The sequence below is a fragment of the Gastrolobium bilobum genome, unplaced genomic scaffold, assembly GCF_033153095.1.
Source record: "Gastrolobium bilobum isolate Gb01-03AN ecotype WA unplaced genomic scaffold, APGP_CSIRO_Gbil_v1 utg3711, whole genome shotgun sequence".
Classification (NCBI taxonomy): domain Eukaryota; kingdom Viridiplantae; phylum Streptophyta; class Magnoliopsida; order Fabales; family Fabaceae; genus Gastrolobium; species Gastrolobium bilobum.
In genome coordinates, this window is record NW_026899314.1 from 1 (window position 1) to 15,009 (window position 15,009).

The 15,009-nt window shown below is 34.6% G+C and overlaps 1 protein-coding gene across 2 annotated transcripts; it reads right to left on the minus strand.

Moving 5' to 3' along the window:
• Window positions 1–2,125: 2,125 nt before the first annotated feature.
• LOC133289402 (uncharacterized) lies at window positions 2,126–14,054 on the minus strand. Of its 2 annotated transcripts, none has more exons than XM_061487321.1 (10): window positions 7,817–7,966; window positions 6,860–7,082; window positions 6,540–6,697; window positions 6,279–6,424; window positions 6,104–6,166; window positions 5,914–6,006; window positions 5,051–5,215; window positions 4,343–4,434; window positions 3,685–3,830; window positions 2,126–2,705 (listed from the first exon to the last, which is right to left on the minus strand). In XM_061487321.1, the coding sequence occupies exons 1-10, from the start codon at window positions 7,902–7,904 to the stop codon at window positions 2,332–2,334; spliced, it is 1,548 nt and encodes a 515-aa protein (XP_061343305.1). In that variant the 5' UTR covers window positions 7,905–7,966; the 3' UTR covers window positions 2,126–2,331. The 2 variants fall into 2 exon arrangements, with proteins under 2 accessions (XP_061343305.1, XP_061343306.1); XM_061487322.1 differs by lacking the exon at window positions 7,817–7,966 and adding an exon at window positions 13,929–14,054 and having other exon boundaries at window positions 2,127–2,705.
• Between the last annotated feature and the right edge of the window lie 955 nt (window positions 14,055–15,009).

A 15,009-nucleotide genomic window follows, 5' to 3' on the forward strand; every position in this document is an offset into this window, starting at 1 on the left:
AACGAGCAGTGCACAGTGGAACGAATGAGTTTTTGTGAGTTTGTTTGTGTGAAGGAGGATGAAGGATAATATAGAACAACACTAGTAATTTCATAAATATACCTAAATTCAATATATATCCAAATAACATAATATAGAACAATTGGGCTCTTTTACTTGATCACAATTGGGCTAAGAATCTGAGAAGAGCCCAAAAATCCTAGAGCCCAAAAGAGCGTAGGGTTAGAGTTTATTAGTATTCATATAAATACTACCACTTAAGTCATCAGCATCTAAGTAAGTTCAGATTTGAAAAGTGCTCACACATTTCCTCTTTTCCCTTGAGGATAGTTTGTGAATTCTTGCCGTGACACGGAGGAGATCGGTTTGTGAAGGGAAATCATACATAAGGAGATTCTGCACAACATCTGCGCATCAAGAGATAAATCAAAAAACGATGATGCATTACATCTCAAACCGCAACGGTCTAAACGCTCTCGCAAAAAAAAAATCTCTAGTAAAAAAAATCTAGTTTTTAACTCTACAAATGTAAATCCTAAATAGATACTAACCTATTTGATTTTCAGGGCTTGTTAATGCTTTAAACATAGAAACAATTACTTGTTCCAAACTCAATAAGTTTGATTATATACAACCTTACATTGATATATATGTAGGTTCTTTGACCCATATAGGGTTTCCCTTATGTTTTTCATCTATTTGGTATTTGGTAGGATGATTTTACCACAAAGGGGCATTTGGTTCTGCCCAAGGATCCCAACGGGTTCGAGCACCGTCCCCCACCCCAACGAAAACCTTTTTTTATTATTATTATTATTTAAATTCTACATCATTTCATTGCTCCATTAAGTAAGGTATATCTAGGGATGTGCAAAAAAATTAGTTCATCTGTCCTGCCCTTGTCTGACCTTGATCTGATCCATAAATATCTGTTTTTTTTAACTGGTTTAAATACTGACCCACTTTTATTTGGGTCAGTTTTAGACTTGACTTATTTTAATAATTGACCCATTGACCCAAAATTTAATCCAGACCCATTAGCTACAAAAAGGAGAAAATGAAAAATCACGGTAAGGCAATTAATGACTACGAGTATGATTTTGGACAATTTCGTAGCATAACAGCGTACCTACAAAACAAAACTGAACCAGCAACGAGGAATTAATTGAATCCAGTTTAATATCAGATCCTACGAGACCTGTGCAGTTGCAATAGACAAGGGTTTATCTAGTTCAAACACTCATGGCAATATGTCTAGTTCAAATATATTACTGTTTAATTTGTATAGACCGGATTCCTCAGAGGTTGGAGAAATTTCTCATATTCCAGTTTATAGGTTTACGGAGGAGTAAAGAAGGCAACGTCCTTTGATTATGTGCAATATATGCGGTGATTTGGTGCCAATGGTCATACAAAAAATCTAGAATTTTTTATCGTTATTTCTTGCCATTTCCGTTTTTGTTGGATAAAATAGTCTTAGCTTCTTTATGGTGCTCACCTAGTAGCTATTTAGTGGGGCTTCTTTGTTAGATATTCAAACGGATTGGCAGGATAGGTTTATTCTCCCTGATGTGCTTTTCATTTAGTTTCTTTGTTTTGGTTTGCGTTCTCTTTAAGAGGGTATACTATTAGTTGCTCCTGCAATTTCTGTCTTATGTGAAATTTCCTTTTATAGGGAAAAAGAAAAGGAATTTGTGACTTTAATCTCTAAACAGATTACATCAACTTATTTTTTCATGATGATCTCTGTTTGTGCCAAGAGAATTTGATGGGAGAAAGTTAAGACTAAAAAAAAGCCTGAAACCTAAGCTTTTTAAAGTTTTGTTAAGTACCAATTTGATATTCCTCCATTATTCTAGCTCTTTTTCTTTTCTTTTTTTATTACAAAAATAGTGGCAAAGTGTGCAACCACTCCTCGTCGGACAGTTGTTTACGGTAAAGTCCTCCCCAAGTGGGTGGATGCCTCCGAGATTCGAATCTTTTCCACTTCATTGACACGAGTACATCCTGGAGCCTAGCCAACAACAGCTAGATCAACCCACTTTGAGTTGATTCTTTTTCTATTTGGTAGTTATCAATTTAATCATTATATTACTCACCAATTTAATCATTATATTACTCAACGTCAATAAAAATATCTTAGTTGTATAGTTAGCTACTCATACCATTATGCATATTACATGTCATCATTTCTATCCAAAGACACTCCATAAAAGCAATTGAAATCACAGCGCAAGAGTTACACAAACTAAAAAAATACTCCATATGAAACCCTAATTTTCAAGGATGGTTCACTTATTTGTCCAGTCATTTATGCAAAGAGATTATTTGTTATAAAAAAACAGATTGCGATGACAAAAAATTTAACAAGATTGCCCAGGCTTGCAGTGGAAAATAATCAGGCAAACTAAATCCATTTCCACTTCCTACATCTGTGGAAGATGATCCACTTTCCATTGTCTCGTCTGAACTCTCACTTGGAAGGAGTTTAATCAGGTCTGCATTCTTCATGAGCCAGTCAGTAAACTCTGGAGATGCTGCCATTTCTGCTAAAGCTTGCTTGGTGGATTCATTTGTCAACTCATCCCACTCTTTCTTTGTGAACTTCTTTCGGTTCCGCGTCTTGTGGAAGGTTGAATAATAATCCCCCCTTATTTGTGTCCCACAAGATTGTGGCCAAATAACAGATGATGGTGATACAACACCTGAAACAGACATATGAATCAGGTACTTTTTCATAGCATTTTTATTGCAAGCAAAATAATGTATTCAAAAGCAACCAAGTCCAAGGAATCACATAAAATCTCAGAAGTGGAAAACTAAATCCCGAAGATTCAAAGAAAAAAATCACTGCACCATTACAATTAACTAAATTAACTTTAAAATGTTTAACAAATGTATCAACTTCCATTCCCTCACCTTCGACATTACCGATGTTCATCTATCAGAATGGAAGATTTGCAATTAGATGCTGACCCATGGATCTCAATATGCATTATTAGGACAGAAAGATATTTTACGGAACAATCCAGGATGATAGTTGAGAAAAAGTCATGAATTATCACTTCAGATGAAGATATCAAAAAAAGAAAAAATTTAAGTTCAACCTTAAGTAATAATCTTCAGGAAGAACGATCAGACTGTGTCCTTGTTATTGTAGTCTGAATTACGCTAGAAATGAAAAGCTCTAAAAAAATGAAGAAAAGGGCGAAGGTGATAAGTTGTGTTCAGACTTCAGCTACAAGTTTAGGCAACACAAAAAGTACTTTGCTCAATGCAAAGAAAATTTCCACTTTAGTGAACCAGGAAAGTTTCTTTCAACAATTTGAGCCTATGGCACATTTAGTAGGCAAATTAGGCCTGATATGGAATAACAGCCGTTCTCTCTCTCTCTCTCTCTCTTTCTAAAGAGAGAATATAAGATCCTGACTATTTCAGCCAAAAACATCAATTGCTTTGATTTTGATCTACTTACTACTAAAGTTTTGCTTAATCAGTTCCACAAAATCAAGATACCATTATAAGCCAGTATAAGAATAAGATTCTGCCTACCTCAGCCAAAAGTTCAATTTCTTTGATCTATTTATTAGTAAAGAACTTGCTTGATTCACCAGGAAAACAAAAATCTTGCTAGGACAATATGTAGGAATCATATATCAGAAAGATTCAAACATGGAACAATACCTCTCACCGGAGAGTCACACCATGCAGATCTTTTAGGACTACTCCACATTTTTCCTTTAGGAGTTGACTTGCTAAGGAATTCAGCACGACCACGTGTTCCTCTCACCCACAGCAGCGAGTGATCATCATTTCCTGAAGTTCCATACCTACATGAAATCATAATGGCATTTTTAAAAGTGGAAGACTTGAAGCCTTGAATGACAAACAATGACCGAGAAAAACAGAGGAACAATTTTAGGACAGTCATACAGATATCTAAACAGTCAAAGACCAGCATATGTTAGTGAATCTCACTCCCTCTTGGTTCCTTTACTATCTAAAATGGAAAAATTGATTACAATGTTCAATTATATAAACCGTGAGCATTTCCTACAATTAGATTATGGGCTTTAAATTCTATAAAAGCAACATACAACAATTCATGAAAACATCCAAAATGCCTTATTAACAAGTTGTCAGCAATGAGCATCATGATTTCATGACAACCATCTCGTCTAATGTTCCTTGGACAAAACCACCATCATGAAGAAACATTCAGGTTAGCTGGCAGAACAAATTGGATGAAACTAGGTAAATATGGCAAACATTTCCAGTAGAAATGATTTTACATGAACAAATAAAATAAAGCAGAGAGAGAAAGTGATACAGTCATACTTACCATCCATGAAACCAGTTTTTCGAAGAAATAAGACAGCAAACAGCTCCAGAAGAGACCAAGGCTCCAATTGCTAGAGAAGGATCAACAGTGCTCTGACAGAGAAACGAAATCAGTATAAATAGGGTAATGAACAAAACTCTAAAAACAATAGTATGTAAGAGGCCAGAATGGTCAGACAACACACCAGACGGGTTTTAATTAGCAAAAATAGTTAAATCTCAATTCACATAAATAGGTACATCTCATCAGCATCAACTCAATTATTCATGGATTCAACAGACAATTTTACCATGAAACTCAAGTAAAGACAATAACAGCATTTGTACCAATCAAAGCCACTCTATAAAAAATATTACCAAGCTGTGCGACTTTCAGAAAATTTATCAATCTATGCCATTTTTATTTTGCATTTTTTAAAACTATTTTCTTACTATTTATATTTTATATTTAACTATTTTTATTATTTTCGTTTTCGATTTTCAAAATAATCATTTCATTATTATAACTATAGTTTATTTCATTCATTTTTAAATCAGAATATTTTCTCCATACAGAAAAATTATTCATCTTCAAATCTGCATGCAACAACAACAATAATTTACACAAGTTAATCCACGATGACCTAGCATAACCTGTCATATATGACAGGATGAACGTTAGATAACATCAATAGTTTATTGCACATTCCCTGTTAATATAAATGCAAACCTGCGAAACCAAGGTGGCTCCAATAGTGCGCATTGCCCATTTCACAAACTGAGCGACCCCAGCATCCACACTGCCATCTTCTTTCGAAAGAACAAATCTCCTAAGAGCCCAGTAGCCTAAAGCAGCTCCAGCCAAGAGGATACCCAGTAGTACAAAAATGGCAACCTGTAAAACCATTGAAGAAAATTATTTTATTAAAGAGAATTTAAGATACGTCTGATAGACAAGCCAAATCCCATAGGATGGAAAACAGTTGATAACATATATCTGACAGACAGGCAAAGATGGCCAGCAATCAGCAAGAGTTATGCAGCATGAAATGAAGGCACCACAGAAAGGGGAACAGGGAGGGTGGAAAGTGAAAGCTACAATGTAACCACCAACCAGGGACTAGTCATTGGCGAATGACAGTTAGGGCAAACATCAGGGCGACAAGCATATATAGAAAGGTTGAGCTTGTTCCAGAAAATTAAATAATTATATTTGAAAAGAGGAAGTCATTTTCACCCCTTTACCAGCTATTTTCTGTTGACTGCAAATATTTTTTGCTAGCCCAAAGAAAGAAATAACATTTGCCAAAAGTTATTCAAAAGGAAACAAAAAAAGCCACCTCATTATAAGGTAAGGGAGATTTAAAAGAGTGAGTTATTGACTGCAAAAACAAAATGTTACAAATGTGTCCCAGAATGTTAGCTCGTCATACATAAGAAAAAAATATATGAGTCTAAGGAAAAAGCCAACAAAAAGGATTAGGAATCCAGAAGTGTCTATGGATGTTAGCCATTCAGCCAGTATTGTATGACAGAACATAAAAATACAGATATGCACCAAGTTATCCAAAAAAGAAAGAGAGATATACATACTGGAATGTGCATCTCTTCACTCATCCCAAAACTTTGAAGAATTGAATTTATGAACACGGAGAATTGGTGCAAAAGGAATGACCCAGCTCCAAACTGAAACAGCACATAGTAATAATATTAACAGTGATAATATCTGCATGAAACATGAAGAGCTGCAAGGGAACAATGACCAAAATTAAATCAAACTCACCACTGAACCATATATGGTAAGGTAAAAGATATTTTTCCTTCCAGTTGGCAATAATTTCATGCCCTATATCATAATTATAAGAAATTAGTCAGAAAACATGTTAAACAACAAAGGAAGAATTAAAAGAAATGAAACAAAATGAAATTCATATATAATAAGAAAGTAATTTGTATACCTGAAAAAGAAGGATTATAACAACAAGAAAGATCCCTATAGCCATTGAACTGGTATAATAAAATGGAACCCAACTGCTAATAATTGGAGCCAACAACAGCAGTATCAATCCCAATGCAAGACATACAAGGCGCCATTGCTGAAAATCTGCAAAGTTTTTGTGTAACATATAAATAAGCCCCAAAATTTTGAAAAAAGAAACCACAAAGGGAAGAGACAATAGAATAATTTTCCCAACTCTTATGAGATGGAAGAAACAAACCTTCTTCAAGGGCAACTGTAACAGAACCCAACATTTCAGCATTCATCCTCACATCAACATATCTAGTTTCATAAGGTGACATGACAGCATTCCAGATCCCCTTCTCCATACTCATCCATTCATCCTTTTCACACTGACACCATCCAAGTGCATTATTCCTGCACATACTTTATAAATAAGAAATGGCAATCTTGATAGACTTTGAAAGAAGTTGAAACTAGAAGAGAGTGCATACCAAGCATGCACATGAGCGGAGGGGGTGTAGTGACAGCAAATAAATAAAGAATACTACGTACAGTATGTCCAAGTTATGTACTTACCCGTGGAAACAAACCTGAATTTTGTTATGTAAACTCTCTTGGATCGCAGCAGATGGAGCCAAAGTAATGTGGAATGAACTAGCATAGCTCCCAAGTTTCAATCTTGAGATACCAGACACTTGAACACGCTCACATCGTAAAATATCTTGAACACCATGAGTAGCTGAATCCCCAGAAAGTGGGGAAGGGGAGATATCCAAAACTGGCCTTTCAATATCAATACCTGCAGTTGTAATGTGCGGAGATTATTTTCAAATGCAAAAAGGACAGGGAAAAGAGTACAAGAACAAAGCAATTAATTTACCGAACACAAATATGGAAAATTCAGTGAACAATTTGATATAACATACAACTAGCTACCCATATACACAAAGATAAGTGATTTTTTTTCTTGTGAATATAAGGAGTACAAGCACAGAAAAAAGAAGACTAACTACCAACTAACCGGAAAAATAATGTTAACATCCAATTCTAGAGGAGCATAAAGAAATTGAGTTCCTATATCACACTGTTTTGTTCTGCTCATTCAAAACAAAAGGACACCCACCACAAAGATAACCCCCATCCATATCAAACCCCAATAAACAAAATAAAAAATTATACAGCTACCATCTACAACAATTTTCGAACAAAAACGCCCAACATAGTAAAATCACAACCCGAATTTGACTTCAATACAACCCAAATTTTAAAATCACAAAAAAAAAAAAAAAATCAGATCAATTCACAAGTCTCGTACCAATAGTACCAACAACCTATATTTTTTTCCCCACTAACAATAATAATAATTAAAATAAAAAATAATTAATTTTATTTCTTAAAAGAAAATCCCTAATCAGAGGTTTTCAGTAGAATTCAAAAAGGGAGAAATCTCAACAAGCATAATTAATAAGTAGTTAGAAATGCCCCTACGGTGAAGTGGAAGTAAAAAAAAGAAAAAGGAGGTTCTATTCTGACCTTTGAGTTGGACGGAGTCATGGTGATTGGCAAGTGAGGAAGAAAAGAAGAAGAAAAGAAAAAGCAGTGTAGAGGAGAAGGAACCCATGACTCTGTGATGGAAGACAACAATAACCAGCGCTCTTCTTTTTGCTGCTATTTATTGATTGAATTTTCACAGCGTTGCGTTTGTTTAAGGCAACAATCTTGTTTACGCGGGCAATTGATTTTGGAAATGCCTACACTACACAGACGATATGAACACACCGCGTCATTAAATACCGCCATATATTTTGGTAAATTATTCTCAATTAAGAAATAAATCATTGCTAATTGAGAGTGATAACAGGATAATGATTTCTTTTTTTTAATAATGATTTCGTTTTTTTGTTGTCAGTATTTAATTCAAAGAATCAATATAGGGAGATTTATTTTTTCATCACATTATTTGTATTAAAAACTTATAAAATTTGGAAAACAGTGAGAATATAATCAAATAGTCTTTATTTTCATACATTTTGTAATTTTGTAAATAAATGCCTATAATTTCGGTATTTTATAAATTTGATTCCTATAGTTAAAATACTAATAGAACTTTAACATGATGATAGAGTTGATTTTATTTCAAAAAAAAAAAAAACCTTTAAGGTCGTTGTATGAGATTGTCTGACATTTGAGGTTTATTTAAAAATAAAGGGGAAAGTTATACTTACAACCTATTTTTCTTTATAACCTCTTACAACCAATATCTTAACCGTTGATTTCCGTCAATCAATGGTTAAGATTTTTGCAAATAAAATTTATTAAATTATTATTATTTCACAATAAATCTAAACCGTTGATTGACGGAAATCAACGGTTAAGATATTGGTTGTAAGAAGTTGTAAAGAAAAATAGGTTGTAAGTATAACCTCTCCCAAAAACAAAATTACACTTTTAAAATTGCTATGATTTAAATAAAAAATAATGAGATGTTTTTTGAATCAACTCAAATTTTTAAAAATTATAATGATATTCTAACGTCAAGAACTTCATTAAAAAAAATCTTAAATTATAAAAATGCACAGTATTGTTTAACAAACAAAAAATGTAATTAATTGGAGAAAATTAAGCTATTCTTCCCTTAAATTTTCCTTAATTACACATGATTGGCTCCAAATTTTGAAAATTACAGCAACTTTCTTTATATTTTAAATGATTGTCAAACTGTCACCCCTTTCCATAGAAATTGATTTAGAAGATACTTATCATTCACGGTTTTTTGATTCTTTTGCCCTTCATTAATTAATTAATAAATAATTTGCCCTTCATCCAAAACTATACACTATCATGTCCCCATTTAGTCGATTAAGGTGAATATGTAGTCGACTACATTGACAAAATACAGAAAATATGAATCCCGAAATTTAATCGACTACAACACCATCTTGATCGATTAAATTTCGGAGCTCCGAAATTTAATCGACTAAGTATCTTATTTAGTCGATTAAATTGCGCAGAAAACCCTATATCCAGCCCTTTCTTAGTCTCATTTGAAATATTCTCGTTTTGAAATTGACTTTATCTCTTGTTTGTCATCTGTGATCCTTCTAATCACGATTACATTTCATCTCACCATATCTAAAGCCTTAATATTGTGAAATCATTGTCATTCCACCTATACTCTCATTTGTTACCCCCAAAATCCGAACCCTACTCTCAAATTCGTGTGAAAGATGAGCTCAAGTCCAAACATGTATGTTACAATGATCTACTATGATGATAAGCATTATGAAGGCCCTAATGGTGTTCAATTTGAAGGAAAAACGAAGATGTTGAAAATCAAACGGGACACTACGTACAATGAGCAGAATGGGAGAATTTACCAAAAATTGGGGCTACAAGGTAGCCAATGCGTTCAGCGGATGATCGCTAGGGTAGAGTCTACAGTTGGTAAGGATGCTATATTCTACATTGGTAACGATATGTGTGACGATGAAGATGTGGAATGTGTCATAGATGCAAATGTTGACCGAAAATATCAAAATTTTATTGAGATATATGTTGAAATAGACTGTGTTCAATCCTCATCTGCACCTATGCATGAAAGAAGTCAGAGTCAAGAAGACAGAGTCATCGGTTTATCTGCACCTGTCTTAAGTCAGATAACACTGAGGGAAATAGACGAGGATGAGCATGAGGAGGATATGGACAGTGATGACGCGGGTGAACCTGAGAGTGTTATTCCGCTAGGTGACACCTCAGATACGGACGTAGAGGGGAATTTCGACGCTGACACAAACTCAGGAAACCTGAGTTCCCAGGTTATGCCACCACTTCGTGTTAACCCTGTTAGCAGTGGTAAGATAGTAAATTAAAGTTTTAAATGAACATTTCATATTTGTGTTTTCATTCGTATTGACGAAAAAGTTTAAATTTGGACGTAGGTTCTGAGATTGAGCCATTTTGGAACGAAAGCCCACATTATTCCTTCATTAATTGGGCTCACCCTAATGATGAGACGGAGATATTGTATGGCGACGAAGACTTCCACGGTGGCTGGCAATTAGGGGATCCATTATATTTGTACCAGGAGTTTCATAGTAAATCTGAAATGCAACATGTAGTCAAATTATATTGTATGAAGGCTCACCGTACTGCTATAATGGCAAAAAGTGATGAACATTGTAATATCCCATATTTTCTTTTAATAAAATAATAATAATAATAATATAATAATAAATATTTTTGGATAATAATGATATTTAGTATTTTTGTAATTAATAATATTGGTATTTAATATTTTTAATTAATGAGTTAATAATAGTTAAAATAATAAGAGGTAAGATAATAATAGTAATATTATTTGATTTATGTGATAATTATATATATATATATATATATATATATTAGATGATAAATTATGATTAATTGATTTATTAATTGATTGATGATTTATGTATTTATGTTTGATTAGTAATGATTGATTAGTAAATTGTTTAGATATGATGAGTCAACAAACATAAATTGTTTAGATATGATGAGTCAGCATTGAGTCAGTAATGTGTAAGCCCTAAACTTCAACTATAAATAGATGTCTAGCCTGACCAAACCAATTCACTCTTCAACATTTCTCCTCTACTATTCTCTCTTCTTAGTTCAAAAACTTAGTTTAATTTAATTTATATTCTTCTGATTACCAATCGGTTCTCTGCCCTAAATTACTCTTTTCTTCTAGAAGTTAGCGAAAACGGAGACCAGCTAATCCTAATCTCTAGGTGGTTGTAGATTTGTTGTGTATGAAATTTTATTGGGTGTATCCTAATCTTTAGGTAGTTATATGTTTGATATATGTAATCCTAATCCCCCTATGTTCTATTTGAATAATATGGAAGTTATGATGACCCTGAATAATGGATTTGGAAGTTTTGATATTCTTGGATAAATGATTTGGAAATTATGATATTATTGAAAGATTGAATTTTGAAATTATACTCTTGATTAAATTGATGTGGAAATCATGAAAACTATTTGACAATTATGAGAATCGTGACAAGATTGAATTGATTGTATGTGATTGAAATTAATAGTGGGAGGATAGCTTTGGGATGGTACCTCCCAAGGTGATGAACACAACTTTTGGGCTTTATGCCTCCGATGTGAAACTGATGTGAAAAAGATTATATCCGTTCTTTCCAAAGTGGTGTCTGGCAGGGTTTCCCGTGATACTAGTAGCAACTTTGGGAAGAGGTGTGCACACTAGGAAGATGTGAATTGATTATGGCCAATGTGATTTGTTTGTGACTGGCAGGGTTTCCCGGGTCACAGGGTAGACTGGCAGGGTTTCCCGGGTCTACCATGGTTCTCTTCCCACTAAGTACAATGAACTTAAACATGATTAATAATGAAATGTTATTTGATTTGATTATGATGAATGTCATTGAGTTGTGAATATTACCATTTATGTAATATTATGATTAATGTTGTGCTGAATATGTTAGTTGATAAATTACCCTTACTAAATACAATAAATGGATTAAATAAAGATTAATAGAATTAATAACAAGTTGATATTTGATTTGAATTTTTGAGTTATATTATTTTATTGGATTGTTATGAGTTACATTTTTATTTGTTTATTTATTTATTTATTTTTGTATTTCGGATTTGGATTACCAGCTTTGCTGACTATTGTGTTTGTTTAACTGCAATGATCCTTCACGGGGGAGCAGATTTTCAGTGAAGCATGTTGCAAAGGATGGGGCTAGCTGTGGGCAGTGAGGATACGACTCAGGATTTCTAGTTGTAATAAATATTATGTATAAAAAAAAACTGTAGTCTTAGATTTTTATTTGAATGTAATAGAGTTAGCCTTGCACTTGTCCCTGTACAGGTGCGGCGGTAACACTTCCCAAATTCGATTATTTTGAACTTCCGCTGTTATTTATAAAATTATTGAATTTATTTATGCTATTATAAATTGTTAGAATTTGGGGTGTTACAAATGTAACAGCCCCAAACCCTGTAGCATGATATTGTCCGCTTTGCCCCGCGCACAAGCACCGTCGAGCTCACGGTTTTGTTTCTTGGGACACCCCACAAAAGGCCTCACACTAGAAGAGGTATCCACACCCTTTTGTTTCTTGGGACATTACATCATTATATTATTATTATTATTATTTTATTAAAAGAAAATATGGGATATTACATTCTACCCTCCTTAAAAGAAGTTTCGTCCTCGTAACTTAGAAGTTTGAGCTCCTCAAATTAACTAAAAGGCATAAGGTTAAAGTTAATAAAAATATGGGGTATTACAAACATAGATTTGTGATGAAGTGTCGACACCATAATGATGGTTGTCCCTGGTACGTGCAGGCATTGTTGCCGAAGAATGAAAATACTTGGGTGGTTAGTAAGTGGGGTAAAGAACATACCTGCCTAAACCAAGGTCTTATCTGGGACCATAGACAGCTGGATTCTGATGTTATCTGTGCAGCCATTATGAGTATGTATTACGCGATGTGCAGTGTTACATAAGTTATGTGTCTAAACCTTTCATTCCCTTTCTGGATGTGACTCTTCCTCCATTTTTTATGTTTCAGCGCCATTTTTCCTATCTTCTTCAGTGTGGCGTTTATGCCCTTCATGACATCACGCAATGAAAACCCACCCTCAGGCTCAGTTATATCCTGCAAGTCAGTCTCCTCATCGTCGTCATCATCAGCATCCACCTCGGGCTCAACGATGTGTGCATGTGGAGCAACATCAGGAACCTCAACCTCAACCGTACCTGTGAACTGCCACACACCCGCCCTGTTCTTTGAGATCTTGCACTGCTCTAGTAGACGCTTTCCGAACTTGCAATTATACCCTATGGTCTTCTTCAAATGCTCATTGTCCATGGGAACACCAAAGTGAACCAATATCCTCTGTACCAGACAAGCAAATGGAAGTGCACCCTTATGAATGATTGAAAGCTCTAGAAACAAAATGTGGGTGATGACATAGTGTAGTATACAGGACTCTACACTAAGCAACCCCACCGTGTAGTGAATGTTCCGCCCACGTCCGATATCAGGCCTCCTGGCCTCATCCACGGCATCACCTCCAGAATATTCAGGAAGTGTTACGCTGATATCTGCGTCTTATTTTAGAACAATAATATTATTAACATTTTGAACTCTCATTCTCTCTTTTTAATATTTTTAACAGTGCAGTTTATCTTCAAGCAGTCATCCTTAAGGAAAGTCGATGCCTCGAGTTGAGCTCGTTTGAAAAAAACGTTTATACCCCCTAACATACGGAGCAGTGCATCATTAGTCACTTTGTAATGTATACCACAAAATATACAGAATAGCTAACGACTCTAGATGATACGTAAAGTATATTACAAAATCACAAGGCTTTCCATTGGAGTGTTAGAATAAGTAAACCATCAAAGAAGAAGCCATCAAGAAATATGTCTAGCTTCTTATTCAGAGATACGCAAAAGGAATCATATTGTTCGGCTAAAATATTAAGGTTAAAAATGAATCAACTTGAATACTAAACCACATAAAATTCGAAAACAGAAATTATCAACAACAAAAAAAAAAATGCAAGAATCACCAGACAAGAGAGAGAGAGAGAGAGAGAGAGAGAGAGAGAGACTAACCACATGCTGCCTCTGTACTTGAGAGTGTAGGGTCCGCTCTCGAGGGAGCGATCGAAGTGGTTATGAACCTTGTGCTTGCCATTTCCGCTTTGGTCGAGCAAGGTGAGTTCGAAGAGAGCACGAACATCGGTGCCTTCGGAAGCGAGAGCGATGAAGACGGAGACGTAAGCAGAGTTATCCTCAGGGTTCTTGCCGTCAGGGTAGAAGTATATCGCCCACTGGTACCCTCCCACCGAGAAAGTCTCGCTCGCTATGTGCTTCCCAACTCCGATCCCCTTCGCCAAAGAGTAACCCTTTATAACGAACTTGTGCGACCCGTTCACCGTCTCCGTCACCGACCGCGAGCTCGTCCGCGACGCCAGAACGCTCCTGCTCGACGTCGAGTTGTACATCTCAATTAGATCGATCGATCTATCTATCTCTATGGCCTCCTTGTTCCCAGCATGTATTTAGGTTTTCCTGGAAAATAAGACTTTCCCGGAAAGTGAAGGAAAATTAATCCGCTGTAGATATATGTTCTTCGAATCTTATCCTCTGCTGCTTGCTGCTGCCTTTCTTTTTCTCTTCTTTGCTATCTTTTTTCTTTTTTCTTTTTTATTTTCGTTCTTTAAATGACAAGAATGGTGATTTTATTTTATTTTATTTTTACATTTGGGCTGATTTTGAGGGTTTCTGTGCGCACGACTCTACTGGGTTTTCTTCCCGAATATTCTCACCGAACTGACATGTCTTCCACGAGATAAATTTGCACAGGTACTCTCTTTTATTTAGAAAACACATTTTTTTCCTATTTTATAAAATGCTGTTTTTATGTTTAACTTAAGTTCTAAAAAATTTCTTCTTTAATAAAAAAAAAAATTCAATTTAATGCTCCCAGTGCATTTAAGTTTTTCTCGTCTTCCACGTGAAACGGTCAAAGATAAAACCTAGAACGGAAGTAAACATAACAATATACCACACCAAATGTTAAAATTCGTTTTTAAATTTTGGTAAGATAATAATTATTTTTATTCATTTAAGAATTATTTTTATGTATATTCTCTAAGAAAATGTAAGACTTATTCTTATTTTAGAACAATAA

Excerpts from the sequence above, each read along its gene's own strand:
- LOC133289402 (XM_061487321.1), bottom strand. The coding sequence starts at position 7,904 with ATGGGTTCCTTCTCCTCTACACTGCTTTTTCTTTTCTTCTTCTTTTCT. Across the intron at positions 4,435-5,050 it reads GAGCCACCTTGGTTTCGCAG|AGCACTGTTGATCCTTCTCT; the intron begins GTTTGCATTTAT and ends TTTCTCTGTCAG. Across the intron at positions 2,706-3,684 it reads GTGTGACTCTCCGGTGAGAG|GTGTTGTATCACCATCATCT; the intron begins GTATTGTTCCAT and ends TGTCTGTTTCAG.